Source organism: Ambystoma mexicanum, chromosome 11 (assembly GCF_040938575.1).
Source record: "Ambystoma mexicanum isolate Mex_15411 chromosome 11, UKY_AmexF1_1, whole genome shotgun sequence".
Taxonomy (NCBI): domain Eukaryota; kingdom Metazoa; phylum Chordata; class Amphibia; order Caudata; family Ambystomatidae; genus Ambystoma; species Ambystoma mexicanum.
In genome coordinates, this window is record NC_090934.1 from 217,542,570 (window position 1) to 217,562,245 (window position 19,676).

The window sequence follows — 19,676 nt, forward strand, 5'->3', positions numbered from 1 at the left end:
GGACCAGTGCAGGAGGATCATCTGGCTGAGAGATCTTTAGGGTGTGGGGGGGTGAGACAACCGTTGGCGAGACGCAGTATTCCCCCCCTTTCCCATGCCCATACCCCATCCTTTCTACACAAACACTGGGACGAGGAAGAGGACGACAGAGTAAAGAGGCTAAGCCTTGCATATCTCATTGGGAATGTCCCGTTAAATCAGGTCAAGCACAGTCAGGCCCTTGCCCTTACACATACATCTGATACCCATTACCTCCGCCCACCCGGATAAAAGGCGGAACATAGAGACACTCTGAGCAAGGTGAGACATGAGAAGGAGCAGATCTTTCGGGGCAAAGCCGAACCCACTGGAGCAGGACACCCGATCTAGGGACTAAAGCAAGGGATAAAGAGATCTTGAAGATCCCTGCAGAAGGTTGTTGCCTCCGGGAAACTGAAGGATATGCGAAGACAGACAAATATCAGACGAGAAGAAGCCTGTGTTGTGTTTCAACGACGCCAGTGACCCTCCCGGGTGAACGTCAGAGGTGGGGATTCAAGGACAAGCCTGCGGTATCAACCTTGACTTGTGAATCAAAGCCGCAGAGAAAAGAAAGGAATGCACATAACCAGTGTGTTAGTGAAACACATGAAAGGCCGGTTTGTGTCAAGGAAAGGTTGAAGCCGCTACAGTGCATCTTACAATTGACGGTTGCGCACGTGCTGATAAGATGCAAAAGAAATCAAATCAGTAGTAAACTTTGAGGATTCCAATACCTGTGAAGCCAGTGATACAGAATAGAGTGGACTGGTGAACAGAAGTGACCCTTTCAAAAGTCTCCGTGAAATGTGTGATGTCTTGTTAAAACGCAACAAAGTGAACGAACTTTGAAGTGCGCAATGGTCACGATTAACCCAGTCGAAAGGGGAAGTTAAAAGGGCGATTGCTTTTAGAGAAAATATCTCTGAACTTTTCTGATTGTGTTACGGAACTACTCAGACCAAGAGACACTGGGGCAAATAACATAAGCGAAAGATAAAGTGAAAGTCGAAGTGGTCCTGTGGAGGTCTATGGGAAAAGCCTCATACATTTGAAAGCCTTCGACATCAGTGAAAGGTCTGAGCCCGTCTGAGGGAGACCTGGAATGTGAAATAAGTTAAAGGAAGGGAACCCCTAACAAATGTGAATAAAGCTTGGGGTAGAGATCCCCAGCAAGTATTGCAATTGCAAGGTCCATGCCCAACGGAGGGAGACCTACATGAACTTTTGTTTAATGCCAAGCGGGCCTCGACCCACATTTTGAACTGCCTTTGTTGATAACCTGAGCCAGAGTGTTTTATCCCGTCTATGGGGGCCGCCTTACTCCATGCTGTCCAACATGAAGAGGAAAGCTGACTCTGCCACCTAGATCTTTTAGGTTATAAAACTGCCTTTCCTTTGCATACACATTCCCTTTAACACACTTTCTGTATAAAATATGGGGCAGGCATTAGGTTTTGTTAGTATAAGCCATTTTGATTTGACATACACTGACTAGGACTGTTTTCTTTATGATTTGATGGTAGCGACTTCTCCCATCACAGTTTATAGGGCAAAGTAATCGTTTTTCCAAACCCAGAGAATTGAATAAAGGTTTTGAAACATGTTCCTGTTGTGTCAGATCCATTAGAACAGTCGTTGCATTCTGACAGCTAAAGTCTTTGCTGGCCAAACATTTATATATGCTTGATATTTACAAAGCTGTATTGTTAGGGTGACAGCATAAAAAAAAAGAAAAAAGAAGGTACCAAAGCAAGCCTTCATTATTGATTGTCATACAACCGTCATAAATATTTATGAATATAAAGCAGTTTGATCACTCCTATAGGCCCCAAATATTCCTTATGCAAAACAGCCATAACCACATTTGTTTAATTTGTGCCACTGGCCATTATCACTGAAGTACTTCCTAGTCATCCAACACATAGTGTTAAGCCTTCACTTTTATGTTCAAATACACCACATGCCTTTTTTAAACCATTGCAACAATGAGGTGTTTCCTCTCCAGAAAAGTAAAGGGTAAAATGAAGCATTAATTACAATAATAAATGCATGCCTATGCTCAGAGGTGGCCACTAAAATTATGCTCAGAAAAAAGCAATACTTTCCCTCCCTGGTCCTACATTTCTGAGATCTGTGGCTTTCCAAAAGCTGCAACCATGAAATGAATCATACAGACATTAAAATGGCAAAGAGTAGATCTAAATGCGCAAGTGCATCAAGAGACCTATGAAATTATATCCAAACCCAGAGAAGGGTGAGAAGGAAAACGGTGTGCCAGGGGTTCACACTTTCACAGCCGTAAAGAAAGATCTGACGTATCTAGTCAAGATATCCCTTCAGCCATCTTTACAGCTGCTGCCCAGTGCTAAGCAGTCAAATGGCATCCCTCCTGGGTTTATCATTACTCTGAATGTCATCAGAGGCACACTCCATACTAACAGAACTCTAAGATTGCAAGTAGTCAAGCATTGAAGTAACCAACAACATGAAACCTTTGGGTTTGGACGCATAACAAATAAAATAAACAAAAATAAAATAAATAGCAACTGCAAAGAATGCCACACAACGCATAAGTTACTTTTATACGTAAACTCTACAAGAATTAGCCGTCAATTACAAGGTAGGACTTTCTGCTTCAAATGACAGCAGGAAATCTATATAACACACATCACCAAATGTTCCCATGTATTGTAATATTTTAGAAAATAAATGTTGGGACAGACATTCTCAATGACCCCTGAACGAATGAGGATAAACACATTTGAAGTCGCAAGTCTAAGGAATTGACAACAAATGTAAATTACCCCAAATGCAAGCTGGCCAGACCCATAGCCTTAACCACACTCGCAAAGGTAATGTTGAGCTGGAAAGTCCGACCCATTACTCAGTTTCACTTTTGTAGTGTTGGACATTTTGGACAATGGCACAAAAAGCAATGATGTAAACAGTATGTACCACTTACTTTGATATCAAAGCCTGCCTGCACAGCTTAGATGAATACTGTTGCTTCCATCAATAAATATGGCTGTTATTCCCACGGTTGAGAGCTTCCGGGGCGTACATGGCCGCTAATGGCCACCAGCTTGCGAGGGGCTGACCAAATGCTGCGAGCCGTTACCGGCCATATCCACCCCCTACTGCGGGGGTGAAAGTCATTCGCACCCCAGGATTCATCCGGGGTGTGAAATTCTTTTTGTTCCTCAGGACATTGGCTGCACTTCCTGCACAACGCCAGTATCCCGAGAAGAAAAAGAAAAGAAAAAGAAATGGCGCCACCTGCGGAAGGGCCTCGGGTGGCTGGAAGCAGCAGGCAAAGAATGTGTATTCTCGCCCGCTGTTCCAGCCACCGGTTTGGCTGAGCACCCTTCCACGGGTAAGAATGTTCATTACGCCACCGTCAGAATGCTCAGCCAAAGGTTCCAAGAACCTTCTTCACTGAGGTGTTTATGCCCAGGCAGAGTTTACAAATTTCACTTGTGATTTTGCCATCTTTAATGGTGTTCCAGCCCAAGGGATTGGAGATACATGAGCTGGAACCAGAAGGTTACCAGCAGGTGGTAACTTGCCTTCTCTCCTTTATGCACACTGCTAACACCAGATCTGTAACCATGAAGGAGGTTTAGTAAGTTGCAATCAAAAAATGTTTAAGATGCCCCACTTGCATATATTTTATATGTAAAGTTTACATTTCTACATGCGATCCTGTCAAGTGGTAGTTATGTTGCTGGAAACATTCATATTACTGACCAGTCTAGGTGGTTTGCATGGGGCAACAGCATGCAACACTGGAGAAACCAGATATTAGCATTTATACCAGAATTCTGCATGCCAACCCTCCCCCACTTGTGTCCAAATTAGCAGAAAGCTTATTTCCTGATCGCTTTCTGTTAAAGATTGTTCTCTGACCTAACCGGAAGTAGGCAATTGGCCTCAAGTACATGTGGTGCACCAACTGTAGACCAAACTGGCCTCTCCAAATCCTGGTCAGCAGAGATCTGAAACCACTCTTTAAACTAACATAACAGTATAACAGGCTTAAACGAACAGAGTGGTAGCAATACCTTTCTAATCCCCTCAAACTTAAAAAAAATGCAAAAGAAAAAATAGAAAAGTCCTATGTTGTTATGGTACTAAATTGGAACAAGATGGTGGTGAAGGGGCGTAGTTTGGCCAAGGTAGACAGTGTGTTGAATGGGCAGAATCTGGCAAATGGGCAGAATCTGGCAGAGGTGGATTAAAATCAGGAAGGGGTGAGAGTATGCACTTAGTTGTGCCTAGGGCAGCAGAAAGCCTAAATACGCCAATGGTGGGAGTCTTTTAATAACATACAATTGCATAATTTATAGTATTTAGTTGGTTCATGATTGGGTTTAGAATCCGGGGGGAATGGGGGCAATGTCCTTATACAACTCAGGGGTGCGGCAGCCACTGATAAGGGGTGGACCTCTAAAGCCATCTTAAACCCTGCCACCTTGAGGCTGCTTCAGGGAGTAAAGATTTCAAAGATTTCAAGGAGTGAGGACTCCCAGTGGTGGGGCAGGGGTAAGGAGGGAGAGCGTGGTAGGCAGGAGGGTGGACAGAAGGTGGTGAGGATGAGCAGGGCATCGAGGAAGAATATTGAGAGGCAGCCTGACATGGGGGAGTGGGGGGGGGGGAATAGTCTGGACAGATTTAAAAATCAAAACGAAGAATGGAAGGGAGCAATTTTGCATGAAGGGAGCTTGTATGATGCGTGTAGGAGTAGGACCCAGCATTTAGTCGGATGGACTACACACCTTCGAAGAGCACAGGTCTCGGAGTGTTGGGTGTACTCACCACAGTGACAGCATCGTTTAGCAGCGACTCCCCAAACACCAGGATGTGCAAGAGCTCGTTAATGTGAATCTCCTCGAAGACGGCCAACACGGCTACTGGGTCCACTGCTGAGATGATGGCGCCAAAGAGAAGGTTGGCCAACAGGCCCACACCATTGAGCGATGGGCCACCAATTTGACAAACTGCAAACATCAGCCCCCCAATGAAAAATGTGTTCCAGAGGGTCCCCAGAACTGCAAAGATGAGGATGGTTCCCAGGTTCTCAGTGAATTGTCGCAGCGGCAGGAAGTATCCTGCATCCAAGATGATGGGGGGCAGGAGGAAGAGGAAGAAGATGTTTGTATGGAGGACAGGAGGTGTCTCCCCAACGCCCTTGATGAGGCCTCCGACCAGCAGGCCCACAACAATCAGTAGGCAGCTCTCCGGCACCACATTGGACACAGTGGGGATGACATGGAATCCTGAAAGAGGAAGGAAAGAGTGTGAGTCAATCACAGTTGAAGTCAATCGGAAATTGGGGAGATTTTCCAACAGGTGAACAGTTCGCCAGTGAGGTTGGAGGTCAATGACTGGTCCAGCACAACCAACCTTTTCACCTTACTAGCCTGTTGGGAGATCTCCTGCGTTCAGGTCGGTATGCACCAAACAGATCAAAATAATACGTGTACATGGTACAGCTAGAATCTTGCTTTGTACTTAAAATTTAACATTACAAATATTTTATGTAAAATGAACGGAAGAAACAATGGTGAAAGATTATAAAACAAGAATTTCTGAAATGCAATAGAGTACAAGCTTATTGTCTTGTTTTAACATGCAGCACCTTTCCTTGTGGCAACTGTGTACACTGCAGTTTCCATAGAGCCATTAGTGTGTGCTTGGCGCCATTAATGGCAAATGTGGTCTACACAAAATCATTCCCTCTTCCTACTTGGGACTCCACGAAGGTGCAACCTACACAGTCAGCTGTATACACAGAGCTATGTCCAAGTACAGGTTGCCCCTCCTTGGGGAACAGGGGCTGGGTAAATGCAAATGTGATCACACAGCACCCATAAAACGTCCACAGTGTACATCAGCCATTTAGCTGTGGATAACCAGAGGACTAATTCTGCCTCTTCGGCCACAGCCAATAAGACATGGATCTGCAACTCGGGGCTCTCCAGATGTTTTGGACTAGGACCCCCACAATTAAAACACTGTTCATTACGCTTGCTAGGGGCAGAAATTAAAGTGTAATATAAGTCATTGATAAGCCGTACCACTAGTTCGTTTACAGAGAGTACTTTTAATTCAAAAGCTCAAGAAAAGCGTCCCAGAAACATCACGAGCTAAATATAAAATCGGCTCTGGGCGGACATTCCAACGACAGGTTCCCAAGTCAGGGTTCCCCAAGGCTAGACACACACTGCATACTTGGCTCTGCAGACTGAGCTACTTACGACCTCAAAAAGACCTTTTTATAAGCAACAGAGCCTATCATATGCATTAAAGAACATTTCCAACTGAAAGACCTTTTAAAGCACCAGTTACCTTACAAATCTGTTAATATTGAAGTGAGCACCACAACGTGCCTTTTTAAAGATGTATTTCCATGATATCTATTAGCTTAAAATGCAAGTTAATTTATGTCACTAATCAAATGTTTTCAACATCATGAACAACAACGAGTTGGAGGTTAACAAAGAAACTCCCTATCAATCCGAGTTTATTACACAAACTTTTATTGTGCGTCTTAAATCACTGAAAGACCAGGGGGGTTAAATAGATTTGTATGAACCTGTATTCTGGGGAATATAGTTTACCATTTAGGATGTGAAAATGAAAGCCACAATAATTATTCTTTTGTCCTAGCATATTGCTCTAAAGATTTACATGTCGTCTTGTGGCTTTACTATGCAATTTGTGTATTTTGTAAGTAAACTTTATAAGACTGTTATTGAAGGCCTCGACGTCCAAGCTTGGAAGGTATGTTGTCAAATTTCCACAGTGGGTTAAAATCCGTGCTGCACGGTTTAATTAAAGTGTGATCCTGGTCAATTAGTTATTCACATTCTGACAACGGCAAAAATTGAGGTCCCAATTTCAACTTAATTACACTATTTGAAAAAACTATACCCTTGCAATGGGAAAGATTTAATGAGTAGGAAGAACATCGTGTACACTCGTACTCCCATTAGTGTATCCCAAAGCAGTCACCTAGAATTTCCATATTGGTGCACAGCTTTAATTGTAGTTGCAAAAGTGTTTCAGGTTTAATAACAAATGAATGCCTTCAACTACTTGATTTATATAGGTTCCTTGCGCCGAGGTCCTCTGTAAACAAACATTGACAAAATCAACAGTTTTGGTTTGTGTTTAGATATTAGACAGGCATATGCTAGACACTTGTGTGCCTAGATAATCACACCGTTTTCCAGCTGGTGCATTTTATGGTTAGATATTTCTTCGAAGACAGTGCCTGGCAAATGCATATCCCATGCCTACACAAAAGCCTAATCTGTTGTCTTGGCCACTGTTTGGATTCAAATGAAGTAACTGCAGCCAGATGATTAATGGCAACTACAAGGTATACAGAGTTTAAGGTGCGGGTATGGGCTTGCTTAGAGTACTGAATTTCTGTTTTGCTCATTTACTGTGACTTACTAATAAAGGTTTTCATTAAGAGGTACAGTAATTAAAAATTAACATTAAACTGTCACTGGTCATAGATGGATTAACTTCCTGTACTATTCATGTAGGACAATTACATTTTTACATACTGACAATGTATAGAGCCCTACACATTTCACATTTTACTGCCAATCAAATTATGTTGAAACTAGATTTGTAATTGTGAGTTTTATCGTAAATGATGAATCGTAGAGAACACTAAAACATGTTCTAAAAAGATGTGTGTCAAATAGCATCTTGTTTAGTCTGGCTACAAACCAAAAAGTTCCATTTAACAATGTAAACCAAAGGTCAGGCCCCGACCCCATTTTCCCACCCCTACCATCTGTCCTGCCATCCCACTCCTCATTTTTGGATACAGCTAGAGTACGACTAGATCCTTTTTTCCAATTCCACCCCTGGCTAGGAGTGATGGAATTTGTAGTCCAAAACATCTGGAGTCAAGGATTGCGCACAGCTGTCGTAGGATATGTGCAATTTGAGGAACAGCCTTTAAGTCCATGGCTGTTGGAGGATCAGGGTCACCTAAGAGATAGCTCTACTTTATGCTAACGGAGTGTGCATATCATAGAAACCTAAGGGTTAACTCTGTAGATCTCAGCATGTTGTCCCAGATGGAAGAGTCTGAGGGGTAGCACCACTATTACCTGCAAGTATTGGCACAGTTGCTTCTTGTGACTTTATGGTTAATGAAACCAGAGTGGTGCACTCTAGCACCTTGAAGCGTCTCTTGTGCTAGATGGAAAGATCTCAGACCAAATACCCGGTGCGAGACAAGACATGGTATCAAGCGAGACAGACTCAAGGATGTTTGTTTCAAACCCTTTATTTACTAAGGTTCCTGGGTTGGTGTAATGCCTAACTGGCCCAAAGTATAAACGGATGTTCCCTTAACTGATGTTGCTAAAGACGATCTATGTCCGATAGTCCAAAACAAAGGTCGATATGTGTCTAAACCTATGCTTGCCCTCACACTTTACACAAATGTGATGGAAAGTCTTTAAAAAAAAAAAAGCAACAGTGGTTTAACAAAAAAAATAGGAACCCAGGATTGGGTTCAGGTGGTCTTCTCACCAGGTGTAGTTTGGTCAATGTCATAGAAATGAGTTCAATCAAAAAGAACTGCTCATAAGACCTCCACAAAGCCTGGGCAGTATCCTTAAACACTTTCAATGTCTGATTCATTGGGGTTTTCCCTTCACCAAGCCTCACCTTGTCCAAGTTCAAAATGCCACAAAAAATATAACAGTTCTCCAGCTTGGTTAGGCCTCTCAGGGGTCCTTTCCCCAAGCTCAGGCCCCCTTCAGTTTAAAACATAAAATTATGTTTTGTCGGGTGGTGCATGGCTTTCCTCCAATATCATAAATAAGTAATCCACTTGATTAGGCCTCTCAGGGTTCCCTTCCCCAAGCTTAGGCCACTCCTGGTTTCACACCAGTTTAGCTTGACAGGATGCACCTTTTCTGTTTTTATCTACAGTTTTTCTACACACTCTTCACTTGTGGGGTACAATCAGAGATGCTCGAAACCGCCTGGTTATTTGCTCCTCAGTTTTCGTCTGCGCCACTGGCGCAACTTTCTTCTTTCCGTGCCGCTTTAAACTGTCTTTCTTCCGCTCTGCTTCAGTCAAACGCACGGTCCAGAGTTTCTCCCTCACTCACTGGGCAGCGTTGGGTTGACAAGCGGTCCCTCTGGAAACACAGGTTTGAGGTAAGGGTCTCACCACCTTCCCCTCAGATACCCTTGGGACCGGCACGCGTCCCAAGGGAATGAACATTGCACCGAACACCACAAGCAGGATACAGGCTGATGTGCTCCGGCGGCGTGGAGGCACGGCTCCCTAGCCACGCTGCAGCACCTCAGAAACACTGGGCCAGGGTCTCATTGCTCCTTGGCTTCTCTGGCTCTCCTTGTGAAAAACCACACCTTTTATAGTTGAAAAAACTGTCAAAGTGGAGGCAGGTGTGAGTGGTCCTTATTAAATGCCTGACCCTGCCTATTATTGGGACAACTTGAGTTCTTTCTTTCTATAGTAGGTTGCCCTTACTTGCTGCATGTTCTTTCTATGGGAAATCTTCATTGACCTTAGTGGCCTCCTCCTCGTCTCAGTATTTGTTGGAAATGGAGAGGGGGTGATGGAAGGGTTTTGGAGGGTAGATCTATTTACGGTTACTTATCAGGGAATCGACAGTGGACATAAGATCCTTTAGCCGGGTTTTCCCTCGAGGGGATGGTTGTCCCCCTTCATATTCCTGATTGATTATACAAACATGGGTTTTGAGGACATTCCCTGTGATCTAGATTGGTAGAGGATAAATTGATATTATCAGACCTCTATGTTTTAGTTGATTTTTTATTCCTTCCCTACGTTGGACGATTGACTCTTTCCTTCCTCTCCCTTGGGTCACAGACGACAGGATTGGAATTAGGGAAAATGAGACCTGGATTAGGGCGACAGGAATCAATGTATCCTATGAAGGCATCCGGGACTTCCTCTATCGCCCTGTCAGAATACTGTGTCTCGCCTGGGGTATTCCCACAAAGGCAACCCTGCATTCCCCTACCCAGGTGATCCTGCTTTGCTCGTCCACCCCCAGGTTTGGAATCCAAGGAACGATGGCCCTCCCCTGGCCACCTGAACAGAGGACTCTCTGGGTCCTAATGGGAGAATACCCCAAGGTTTCTCACACCAGACAAGACACAGAAAATACGGCAAAGTATTACTTTGTTCATCGTTCCGCCCTGCTTTATCGAATTGAGAATAGACTGATGCTTGCACACTGACACAAACTTGATTATACAGAAATTATATACCCGAATATGCGTCATCTATGACATCACGCTACTTGGCAAACTGCAAAACTTATTGAAGGGAACGATTGGTTAGGGGAACATATGTACCTATAGCATGCATATGTGTTAGTACTTCACTGGCTGCCCCTTGACATCCTTCCACTCTTTCACTAGGGTACATTCGGTATGGTTGCCCGAGGTTATTTCGTCTCTCATACACTCGATGCGGTATAGGCACAACACATGGGGTACCACATAAGCCCTTCTCCTGCTGTTCCTGTGTGAAGGCGGTGAGTGGGTGGGAGCTAGGGAAAACACATCCACCTTCTCCTCTAAAGGGGCAGTATCAGACCTTGAACAGCAGAACGGTTTGCGCAACTGGCGGTATAGCCCTCCTGTTAAAAGTACAATGATTCAGAAACTGTCCGGTCCAAATCTAAAACAATAGCGATTCATGCAATGGGGTAGATTGGTGTTGTCTAGATCACTCACCCAATCCTTGTGCACTCTGGAAGGGGAGAGGACACATCCGGATTAATCACTGCAGACACTCACCGACTACACTGTTACCTTGGGATGAACCGTAAAATCCACCTGTGCAATAGGAAAAAGAACCATTGCATGCATGACATTATCCATTCCATTCTGTAGACTCACGTGCAGATCTAGTTTTAACTTTTCATTTTGGGACTTGAAGTGCTGGGTTTATAATGGCCACCCAGGACTACAAGTCACAGAATGAAAAGTTAAAACCAGAACTGCACGAGCGTCTACTAAATGGAATGGGTAACGCCACCGACTCCCCTGCCACACCCAGAGGATGGGGAGAAAAAAAAAAGAAGATGCTCACCACCCACTACGTAATCAGGGGCAGACCCACAACCCATCCATCCACACAGCCCTCTCACGCCCCAGAGTCGGATGTGTACAGCGAGCCTTGTCAACTTCGCCCACCCACCCCTATAGCAAAATCACAGAAGCTTCTCACCTCCCACAGTAATCAGGGACTGACCTCTCACATCGGAAAGTAATAGAGACCCACTGCAACTGGAAGATGTGATACAAATGCATTGGTGCCCCGCATATCTTCTTAATACTGCACTCCGTCTGTAAGAACCCACTCACACCATGAACTCCCATCCTCAGGATATGTTATGCTGGTGCTTGTGTAGTGCTTACACCACTCTGCTGCCTCTCCAAAGCGCTGAAGGAGAGGATGTTGGAGCGGCTGTAAAACGGAGGCAGGAGAGGGATTAAGGCATCTTGGAGGGTGTGGGCCAACGTGTACACAACTCTTGCAGATCCCAAGCTTTAATGCTTTATGGCACCACTAATATCTCACAAATTCCTTTCAACTGGCCCGGACTTGGACCGCAAAACCTCTGAAAGAATCTGTACCCTCTCGAGTTATCCTGGACTCTACCTGTCCTTTAGCCCACAGATTAAGTATTGAAAACCAAGTGGCACCATCAGCTGCATTTACCATAGGGAATACTCCATTCTCATGAATTCTGCAATAAAATAGAAGTACCTTAGACTAGAACATTCTAATAAAGTGTACATTGGTCTCCTAAAGAAAGAAATCAGCAAATATCAACTAAAGGTTAGCCGGGCTAGCCTCTACCAAAGACACATCCAACGAACATAAAATTGGCCCCAAACATTAGTGGAGTACAAATAAGCCAATGGGTCAATGTACTGGCAATTCCAGCATTAACCAGGTACTTTATTACCTCTGGGGGCAGGGTGACCTTATACCATTCCCAGGCATTTACTTCCGGGGACACGTTCATTTCCAGTTCTAATTACTTCCAGATGATGGCTTGTGCCACTTCCAGGTTAAAACCTACCTCTGGTCGTGGTTACTACGGGGAACCCTCTGTACACGCCTATATGAGCGTTTAACTGTCTTCATGAGTGACAGCACCAGTCACCCACCTAGGGCAGTTTCTAGCAAATGTGCTGTACAGGGCGAAATATTAGAATGCGCTCCCTCCACCCAGACTGGCACACGTCACTCCCAAACTGCACCTCTGGGTCACGCGACAAAACCCCTCCTCAATATCAGTAAGTTATTGCTATACAAATGAAGCTGGTTTCATTACATTGTCATTTAAGCACTTTACAGAAGAAATCTAATTTAAAAACATAGCTGTTGCTGCTTAAATAAATGGTTCTTCTGTCACCTGCTCTTAGGGAAGGCCTTGCCTGAATGCAGTTTAAAACTTTCCATAGTGGCACACTGCAGTGTAACCAGCCTACCGGGGTCCGAGGGCCCACTGGCCGTGTGTTGCAGGAGTTCTGTTCTTACCACCTCACTTGTATTTCTAATAGAAGGTTATCATTCCAAGGTGGAATGAATGGTACCCTCTTATTGCACTCTTTCAAAATACCCATATGGCAGTGGGAAAGGGGACAAAAAGCACCAATGAGTGTTCCTGTCTGCTTTGTATTAAATCAGAGAGCATTTCAGGAATAGAACAGTGATCAGAGATCTCTATATTTGATAAACAAGTCTGTTATAAAAGGATTTTGCGTGTGAATCTCTAAATACATAACAGACACATGGTTTGGTGCTCACAACCTCAGAAAGAGGAAGGGTCAAGTCAACCCGGCCAGCCATTGGTACTTGTGTAGCCCAGTCTTGTCCCATGTCAGAAGCAAGCATGTCAACTGTGGGCTATTCACCAAACACTGCGCATTCAAAGTGCACTTCCTGAAAAACACTCCTATGCTTATTCTGGGCCTCCTTTCTCCCGATCTCCACAATCAATGTTTCCCCTCACGATCCAAGGGGGTACCTTTCACTTCACCTTCTGTCCCGCAACGAGAAGCCATCGCCATTGTAGAAAATGGTAACACAAGCACAGCAAGGTTACCATGAACCACTGTCCAGGGAAGACAACCAAGAAAACAGGGCGAATTTGGGCAAGTGGTTGGCTTTATACCCGGCAAAAAAATAAAATAAAAAGGGGAATGAAATATTTGAAATCGGCGGAGGGAATGTATAGCAGGTCCCAAGATATGCGAGCAAAATACGGGCAAGCCCCATAATGTGCATGTGTATTGATGTCCCGTGCCTACACAAAAGCCCAAACCTTCGTCATTGCCCATGCTTGTTTTGTTTGCGGGCTGATGGCTGGCAGACAAGGCCTTGCAGGGTTTCGGTATTGCAGTGGGAAGCAGGCCATCCACGCGCCACTGTCGAGGCCAACAAACGTAGTTATGCAGAGGCAGCTGCTGACTGCAGGAGCCAGGTGACTATTATTATGTTAGTGACCTCTTCCACTCACAGCCTGCCAATGCATAGGGCCAGTAGTGGGTGGGTCCTGGGACAAGGAAACGTGGGGTAATACAATACAGACCCAAGCCGACTGTTATGGTTCTACTCAATACGAGACAATATTTAAAAGATAACCTGCAGAAGTCTCCAGTGAATCAGCACAATTTCAGCACATTAGGGCAATAAACAAGCTGCGTTTTCCTACCACAGCTGTCCACATCCTGTTAACACCCAATGCCTTACACCTCGGCTGTTAGGGCAAGCTTCATTTCATCGCCTATGTCTGCTATATTTCAATTGCTGAAAGCTACCTGAAATGGGATGTCCTAAAGAGTGTTCTGATGGACGGAGAAGGATGGGACTACAACCTTTCTCACAACAGCGTAAAATACACACCATTTTCACTGAAATGATGAACACAGTGACAGCATCGATTGAAACCAAAGCGTTCCACCTCCAGCCATGAAAGCACTAAAGTCACATACCAGGTGGTCTGCTGCTGGACGGCACACGGCTGCCGGAATCCAAAAGCAGGCACCAACAGAGTGGCGCCGCGGCGCGAAACTTGAGACAATGGTGCGGTCTTTTACCTAACGTTATGTTGCATAAGAGGCAGCACCTGATGCCACTACTCGCCCGGTCAACCCCAGAGCAATTTAAACATGCATTAGGGCAATTGTCCCTTGGCCCAGGTCAAGAAACGGGCCTGCACCCACCACTCTACTCCAGCCTCCATGGCCCGAGGGTAATCGTTATAGTGGCCGGCCACTGCATCATTCCCCAGACCTAGTTTTGCCCTGAACCTCTGCCATGTATTAGCTGGTGCTCCTTTAGAGGACCCCCCTCTCCCATGTCCCATTTCCTATTGTCCAAAAAAAAAAAAAAGAAAAAAACTACGCCAAAAAAAAAAAAAAAGATTTAAAAAAATGTTTGTGGTAGTGACGGCAGGGATTTTTAAACTTCTCATTCTACGAGTTATGGCTCTGGTATGAGATTTATCAACTAACCCGAACACCGCCCCATCCCGATCCACTGCATAAGAAGTGGAGCTGCCTTGTGGTCACTAGGTCAGCTGCAACGCCATGGCTCCCTACAGTGGAGAGTGCATCCGCCGAACAGGGTGGCCCTTCTAGTCCTTCACCTCAGCAAAGTTGACTAGATAAACCCATTCTTGAATTCTTTACACTGTTTGCCCATTCAACAATGCCTGGACTTCAAAAACGCGTGTCATCCACAGGGCTTATTGGAATAAGGACACATTTAAAAAAAAAAAAAAAATACTAAACAAAAACGTGCGCTAGAACCTGGGGAGAAACCTCCAATCATCAGTCACGAGGAGACAGACTCCTTTTCTCTTTGCTTTGAGAATGAACTGTCCTGTGGGTTTTTCCTTCACCAATCATTTCACTCAGCTCCTTCTCATGAAGAAGGCTGAACATTCTATGCAGAGATAGAAGACAGCATTAGCTTTCAAAGCCCCACAGTTCGTTCAATAAAAAAGGTATCAAAAACTGCAGTCTACACACTTTAGAACTGGACTAACAGGACTTACCATTTCAATGGATTAAAAAAATAATAATAATCTTCTCATTCTTTCACACAGTAGTCTATTGGTGTTCTTCCTAGAATGCACATTAGTTAGCTAACTTCATGTTCCACCCACGCAGATTTCCGTCACTGTTGTGTAATGTTGTGGCCTCCTCTTGCAGCTGGTTGCTTCTGGGTTCCCCTTTTGTGCTGTGGCTCAACGCTCAGTGGCATCGCTCAGACCAGCAGCACATGTACAGCACCACAAGAACCCGAGCTCCTTGCAGTCAGAAGCCACTTGGTGCACTGCGCCGTGAATGTGAAGGCAATGCCTCATGCATGGTCCTCCGGATGGGAAGACACCACCTCTACCATCTTCACAGCTTTGTATGTCCACCCAGTAAACACTCATTGAGGTCAAGAAAGCACATTGAGGCCACAGATGGAAAATGCCACTTTGTGCCTAGTGTTAAGCCAACACTGAATACAGAACCACACACCTGAAGTTAGTCTAGTGGGCACTTCCATCAGAATGTAAAAGGATTACTCGACCTGCAGGCCTAGGGTCCTGAAGTAGACTGGGTTCTCGCCTAGACTCTGCAGGTAGCCGTGCAGGTTCCTAGGATTCCCCATTGGTTGGCATTACATGGTATGGTCAGATTCTGGAGCAGGGTCTCCTCGCTGATCCTTGTAGTGCTCATTTTTTAAATTTCTGTATTTATAGCAAATCATATGTCCTATGCATGTGAATATCAACCACAAGAGACAGCGTTTTTCAACAAAGGAGCATGTAAATTCAACACTATCGATAACTTCAATACAGTTAGTCAAAATCCATAAAACATTTCAACTTGCAGTTCTCATTTGAGCTTTAATGCATGCAGGATTTGGATATCAGGATGGGAAGACAACAGGATATACAGAGAGTCAGCTCGTCAGACCCAAGTTGTGCGCATTTTGCTATTGCCCGGCTTTCCCTCACCCCCCCCTGAAGCGCATTGAAAATTTGTAGAGTGGGTGCAGATTGACTGTGATCCAGCATGAAGGGGAAAATATGTAGCAGAAGGCTCACTTCTTAGCAGCGTTATATTTTGCATCCATAAGAACGGAAAAGCCCGGTGGCTCACTACCACATGGCAGTCTGCAATATTTGATGGGATGTTCAAAGTAGCCTGTAATAAAAACAATATTTCCAGGATTTTATACAATGTCTGCTGCTTGAGCTAGCAGAGAATTCCAGCTGTCACTGCAGCACTTCATTAAAGCCATGAAAAGCTTTAAGATCCTTGCTTGCACACTAGTTTTCCGTGTCACTTGGTTGACAAGGAACGATTTATGGTTATAGGCTTAACATGTGCGCTGCTGGAGTTTATGCAGCACCTAACTGATTATATAAATCAGCAAATGGACAACCCAGCCCTAGCGATTAGGGGTGTATAGGCAAATATTCCCCAAAAATTAATCTTATGAGTAAAAATGCTCCCAACAAAAAAAATAGCAAGAGGACACATAGGAGCCAATCCCTCTGCTTTCACCCACTCAGTTCCATGGATAGGTTTGGACTGCAAGTACACAGTGCCACAGGTAGGAACTACTATTATTACGGTCTAATCGGTAAAAGTAAACATGCATGGTTAAACGTACATACTAACTAGGTGCAAAGAAATATCCATTACAAAAACATTTCTGTTTTGCAGCCAAAACATGTAACCTTTTATAAAATATTACCATTGGGAATTGGACTTTTTTACTCCCTAAAAAATCATTGTACTCCAAACTTGAAAAAATAGGGAGTAAAATACTCCCACCTGTTAATCTTATCTGGGGCACTGGGAAGATCTCTTACATTATAGTACGCAAGAAATGAGTAATTAAAAGGTAATGACAATGTGTGACCATGCATAATAAGGAATACGAGATGCGTGACCTTATAAACGAACTGGGCCTTTGGCTATGTTCATCTATTGGGTCACAAAACTCTTTGGTGGCTTGCAATATCCTTATAATGTACAGTAGGGGGCATTTTATCCCATATATAGCACTGCCAACTGGCATGAAGCCAGCCGTGTGCACATCCCTGGGACGTGAAGCCAGACAATCTTGGTGCGATGGTTTTGAAGGCAGCAGGCCTCAGTCTCAAGTACGTGAAGGTACGGATGCGACACCAGCCTTGTGTGCAGAGCACTGGATGTGAAACCAGCAATATAAACCGTCCTGGATAAGAAATAAACCAACCTTAGTCCCGTGGATGTGAACTCACCCTCTTGCACAATGGCACACATGTGACGCCAGCCTGTTGTGCAGGCCATCGGATGTGAGTCCACAGGGGGGCAACCATCCCATTCTTCAGGCTGGGGCGAACCCTTAAAATTGTGTGGGGATTGAGAGGGGAACTACTTTCAGAGGTAAACCTACTTACGTGGAGACCCGTGCTCGTTAACACCCCCGCCCCCCCCCCCCCAAGGAAAAATTGTTGCCACTAGTGTCAAATTAGCAGAAAATGAAGCATTATAAAAACACATTAAGCCAGCAGCATTGGCCAACAGATTATAGGATTTAAATAAAACGTGCACGTTTTAGGGGTACCTGCTTGTGGGGTATCACACCTGCAATTTGTTGTGCAGTTTGCTATGTAATTTGCTAAGTCATGGTGTGTGCCCACCTGCTTTGCATCATAGTTTCATGTAACCTGAATGGTGCTAAGGTTGGAGTGTGCGAGATGTCACCAGGGACGGATGTCCATTCTTATGGGGTAAATGCACTTTGCTTCAGAATAGATCCCGTTTGGTTCTCTACGGATTTAGGGCTGCATCACGTGTTTAGAATGTATAACTGGGCTGCACTGGCATTCTGCCCGAGCTGCTGGCGCCACCCCTGTTAGCTCCTGGGTGTCAGTGGGAGTCTGAAGAGAGTCCTGCGGAAACAGACTGCACACTGTCAACCCTGAATCTGTAACCCAGCATAGTGGGACTCTAATCTCTCAATATAATAGCAGGGCATAGGAAAGCGCCTCTCTTGTTCAGTAGAATTCTGCTCATCCCAAGCTACTCAGACGGCCGCCGGAAGGCAACTAAGAAAACACAATTTCTTCCTAATATGCAAAAGTCATTAAAACTAGAATTTTTAACTAAGTTTAGTAAAGTTTTTTTCTTATGTGTGGCTAAACAGCTCACCCTTTACTAATGGGTACTATTTCTAGCTGAACTTGCACACAACACAATCGTCATTACATCAGGATTGAAAATACACAATCATTTACACGTATCTACATCATATGCAAAAAAGGTCGCACACCCAATATAACAATCAATTCTACCTAAACCGAAACACCTGAGTCCGATACTAAGTGCACCAATCATTCAAAGTGCAAAAAAGTGATTGCAATGACGTGCAGTACACATCTCATCTTCCAAACATGAAACCCAAACAGAAGTAGGTTGTACAGCCGCTCCGTAATGTACAACCAGGTAATTACAGTGAGCAAACCAAGCCAGAAGGCAGGCAATTCGTGTTTTTTCCTGCTGCCGTCAGTTCGGTAGGCCATCAAAGTGCAAAAATGTACACAGTAAAATGGTTCCAGGGGTGTCATTTAGGTAGCGCATCTGCGACCTCTGAAGTCCCCCTTGCTACTCCCTTCTTTTCTTTAAAAAATCATTAAATTGATGCTCCTAGGCTGTGGCGAGCAGCATGTGGCTCTTTGTTTCTTGAGTGGCTGGATTTCTGATAGCTATAGCTGGTAAGATAGCTCAGTGGGTTCAGTAATCGCTATTACAATGTGTGTGTGATCTGCAGGTTCGACTCCCGGCAAGGTCATCTCAGCCTTTCATCCTCCTGAAGTTGATAAATCAGTGCAAACACAGGTGTGGTGATATTTTATGTATATTTGTTCTATATGAACCGCTTAAGCGTAAGTGCTAAATAATAACGCATCATTATCGTTTGGCCTTGTACTTCTGCTTGCATTGACAGTAATTTGGTAATATGGGCCTATAGGTGCACATATTGATGCATATGGTGATCTATTCTTGTATAAATGTATATCACTTTACAGTGATATCGTAACCATATTTTTCGAAGTGTACTTAGAAACAATGCTATGTGATGCCACTTCCTGTTTTGTCAAGGGGTGAAAGGTTGTGTTCCATCGCTGTGATGTCACTTCGGGGTGGGGTCAAATGTCATCACTTCCTGTGATGTTATCAGAGGTCAAGGCTCGTGTGATGTCACTTCCGCTACCCCTGGCATTTTGGTGAACTGACGTCCCTTAGCAACAGGACATCAAGCATTGTCTGGGAAAACTCCTCCTCATTCCCAGAACCTATTACACGTAGAGTTCCTCAGTGAGCGTGCTTATCCCGGCCCTCTCAAATATCTTCCGTCGTCCTTTATGTGATGTACTGGAATCTACTGGGCTACACTTTACAGATTACGCTGACACTGGGCTTGCATCTAAACTGAGTGGGGACCATAGAAAGGATTCTGACTGTCGGGTCTGTCTACGACAGAAATCGAACATGGATGACCGGAAATGGAACATGCCTCAATAGTGAGAAGACGGAGCTTC

At 44.5% G+C, this 19,676-nt stretch overlaps 1 protein-coding gene across 1 annotated transcript in view; it reads right to left on the bottom strand.

The window, feature by feature from the left end:
* SLC9A1 (solute carrier family 9 member A1) overlaps positions 1 to 19,676 on the bottom strand; it is a 490,915-nt gene that overhangs the window by 191,154 nt on the left and 280,085 nt on the right. Inside the window, exon 2 of the mRNA XM_069622885.1 lies at positions 4,837 to 5,297. Coding sequence (XP_069478986.1) covers positions 4,837 to 5,297 — 461 coding nt within the window. The remainder of the gene's footprint in view (positions 1 to 4,836; positions 5,298 to 19,676) is intronic.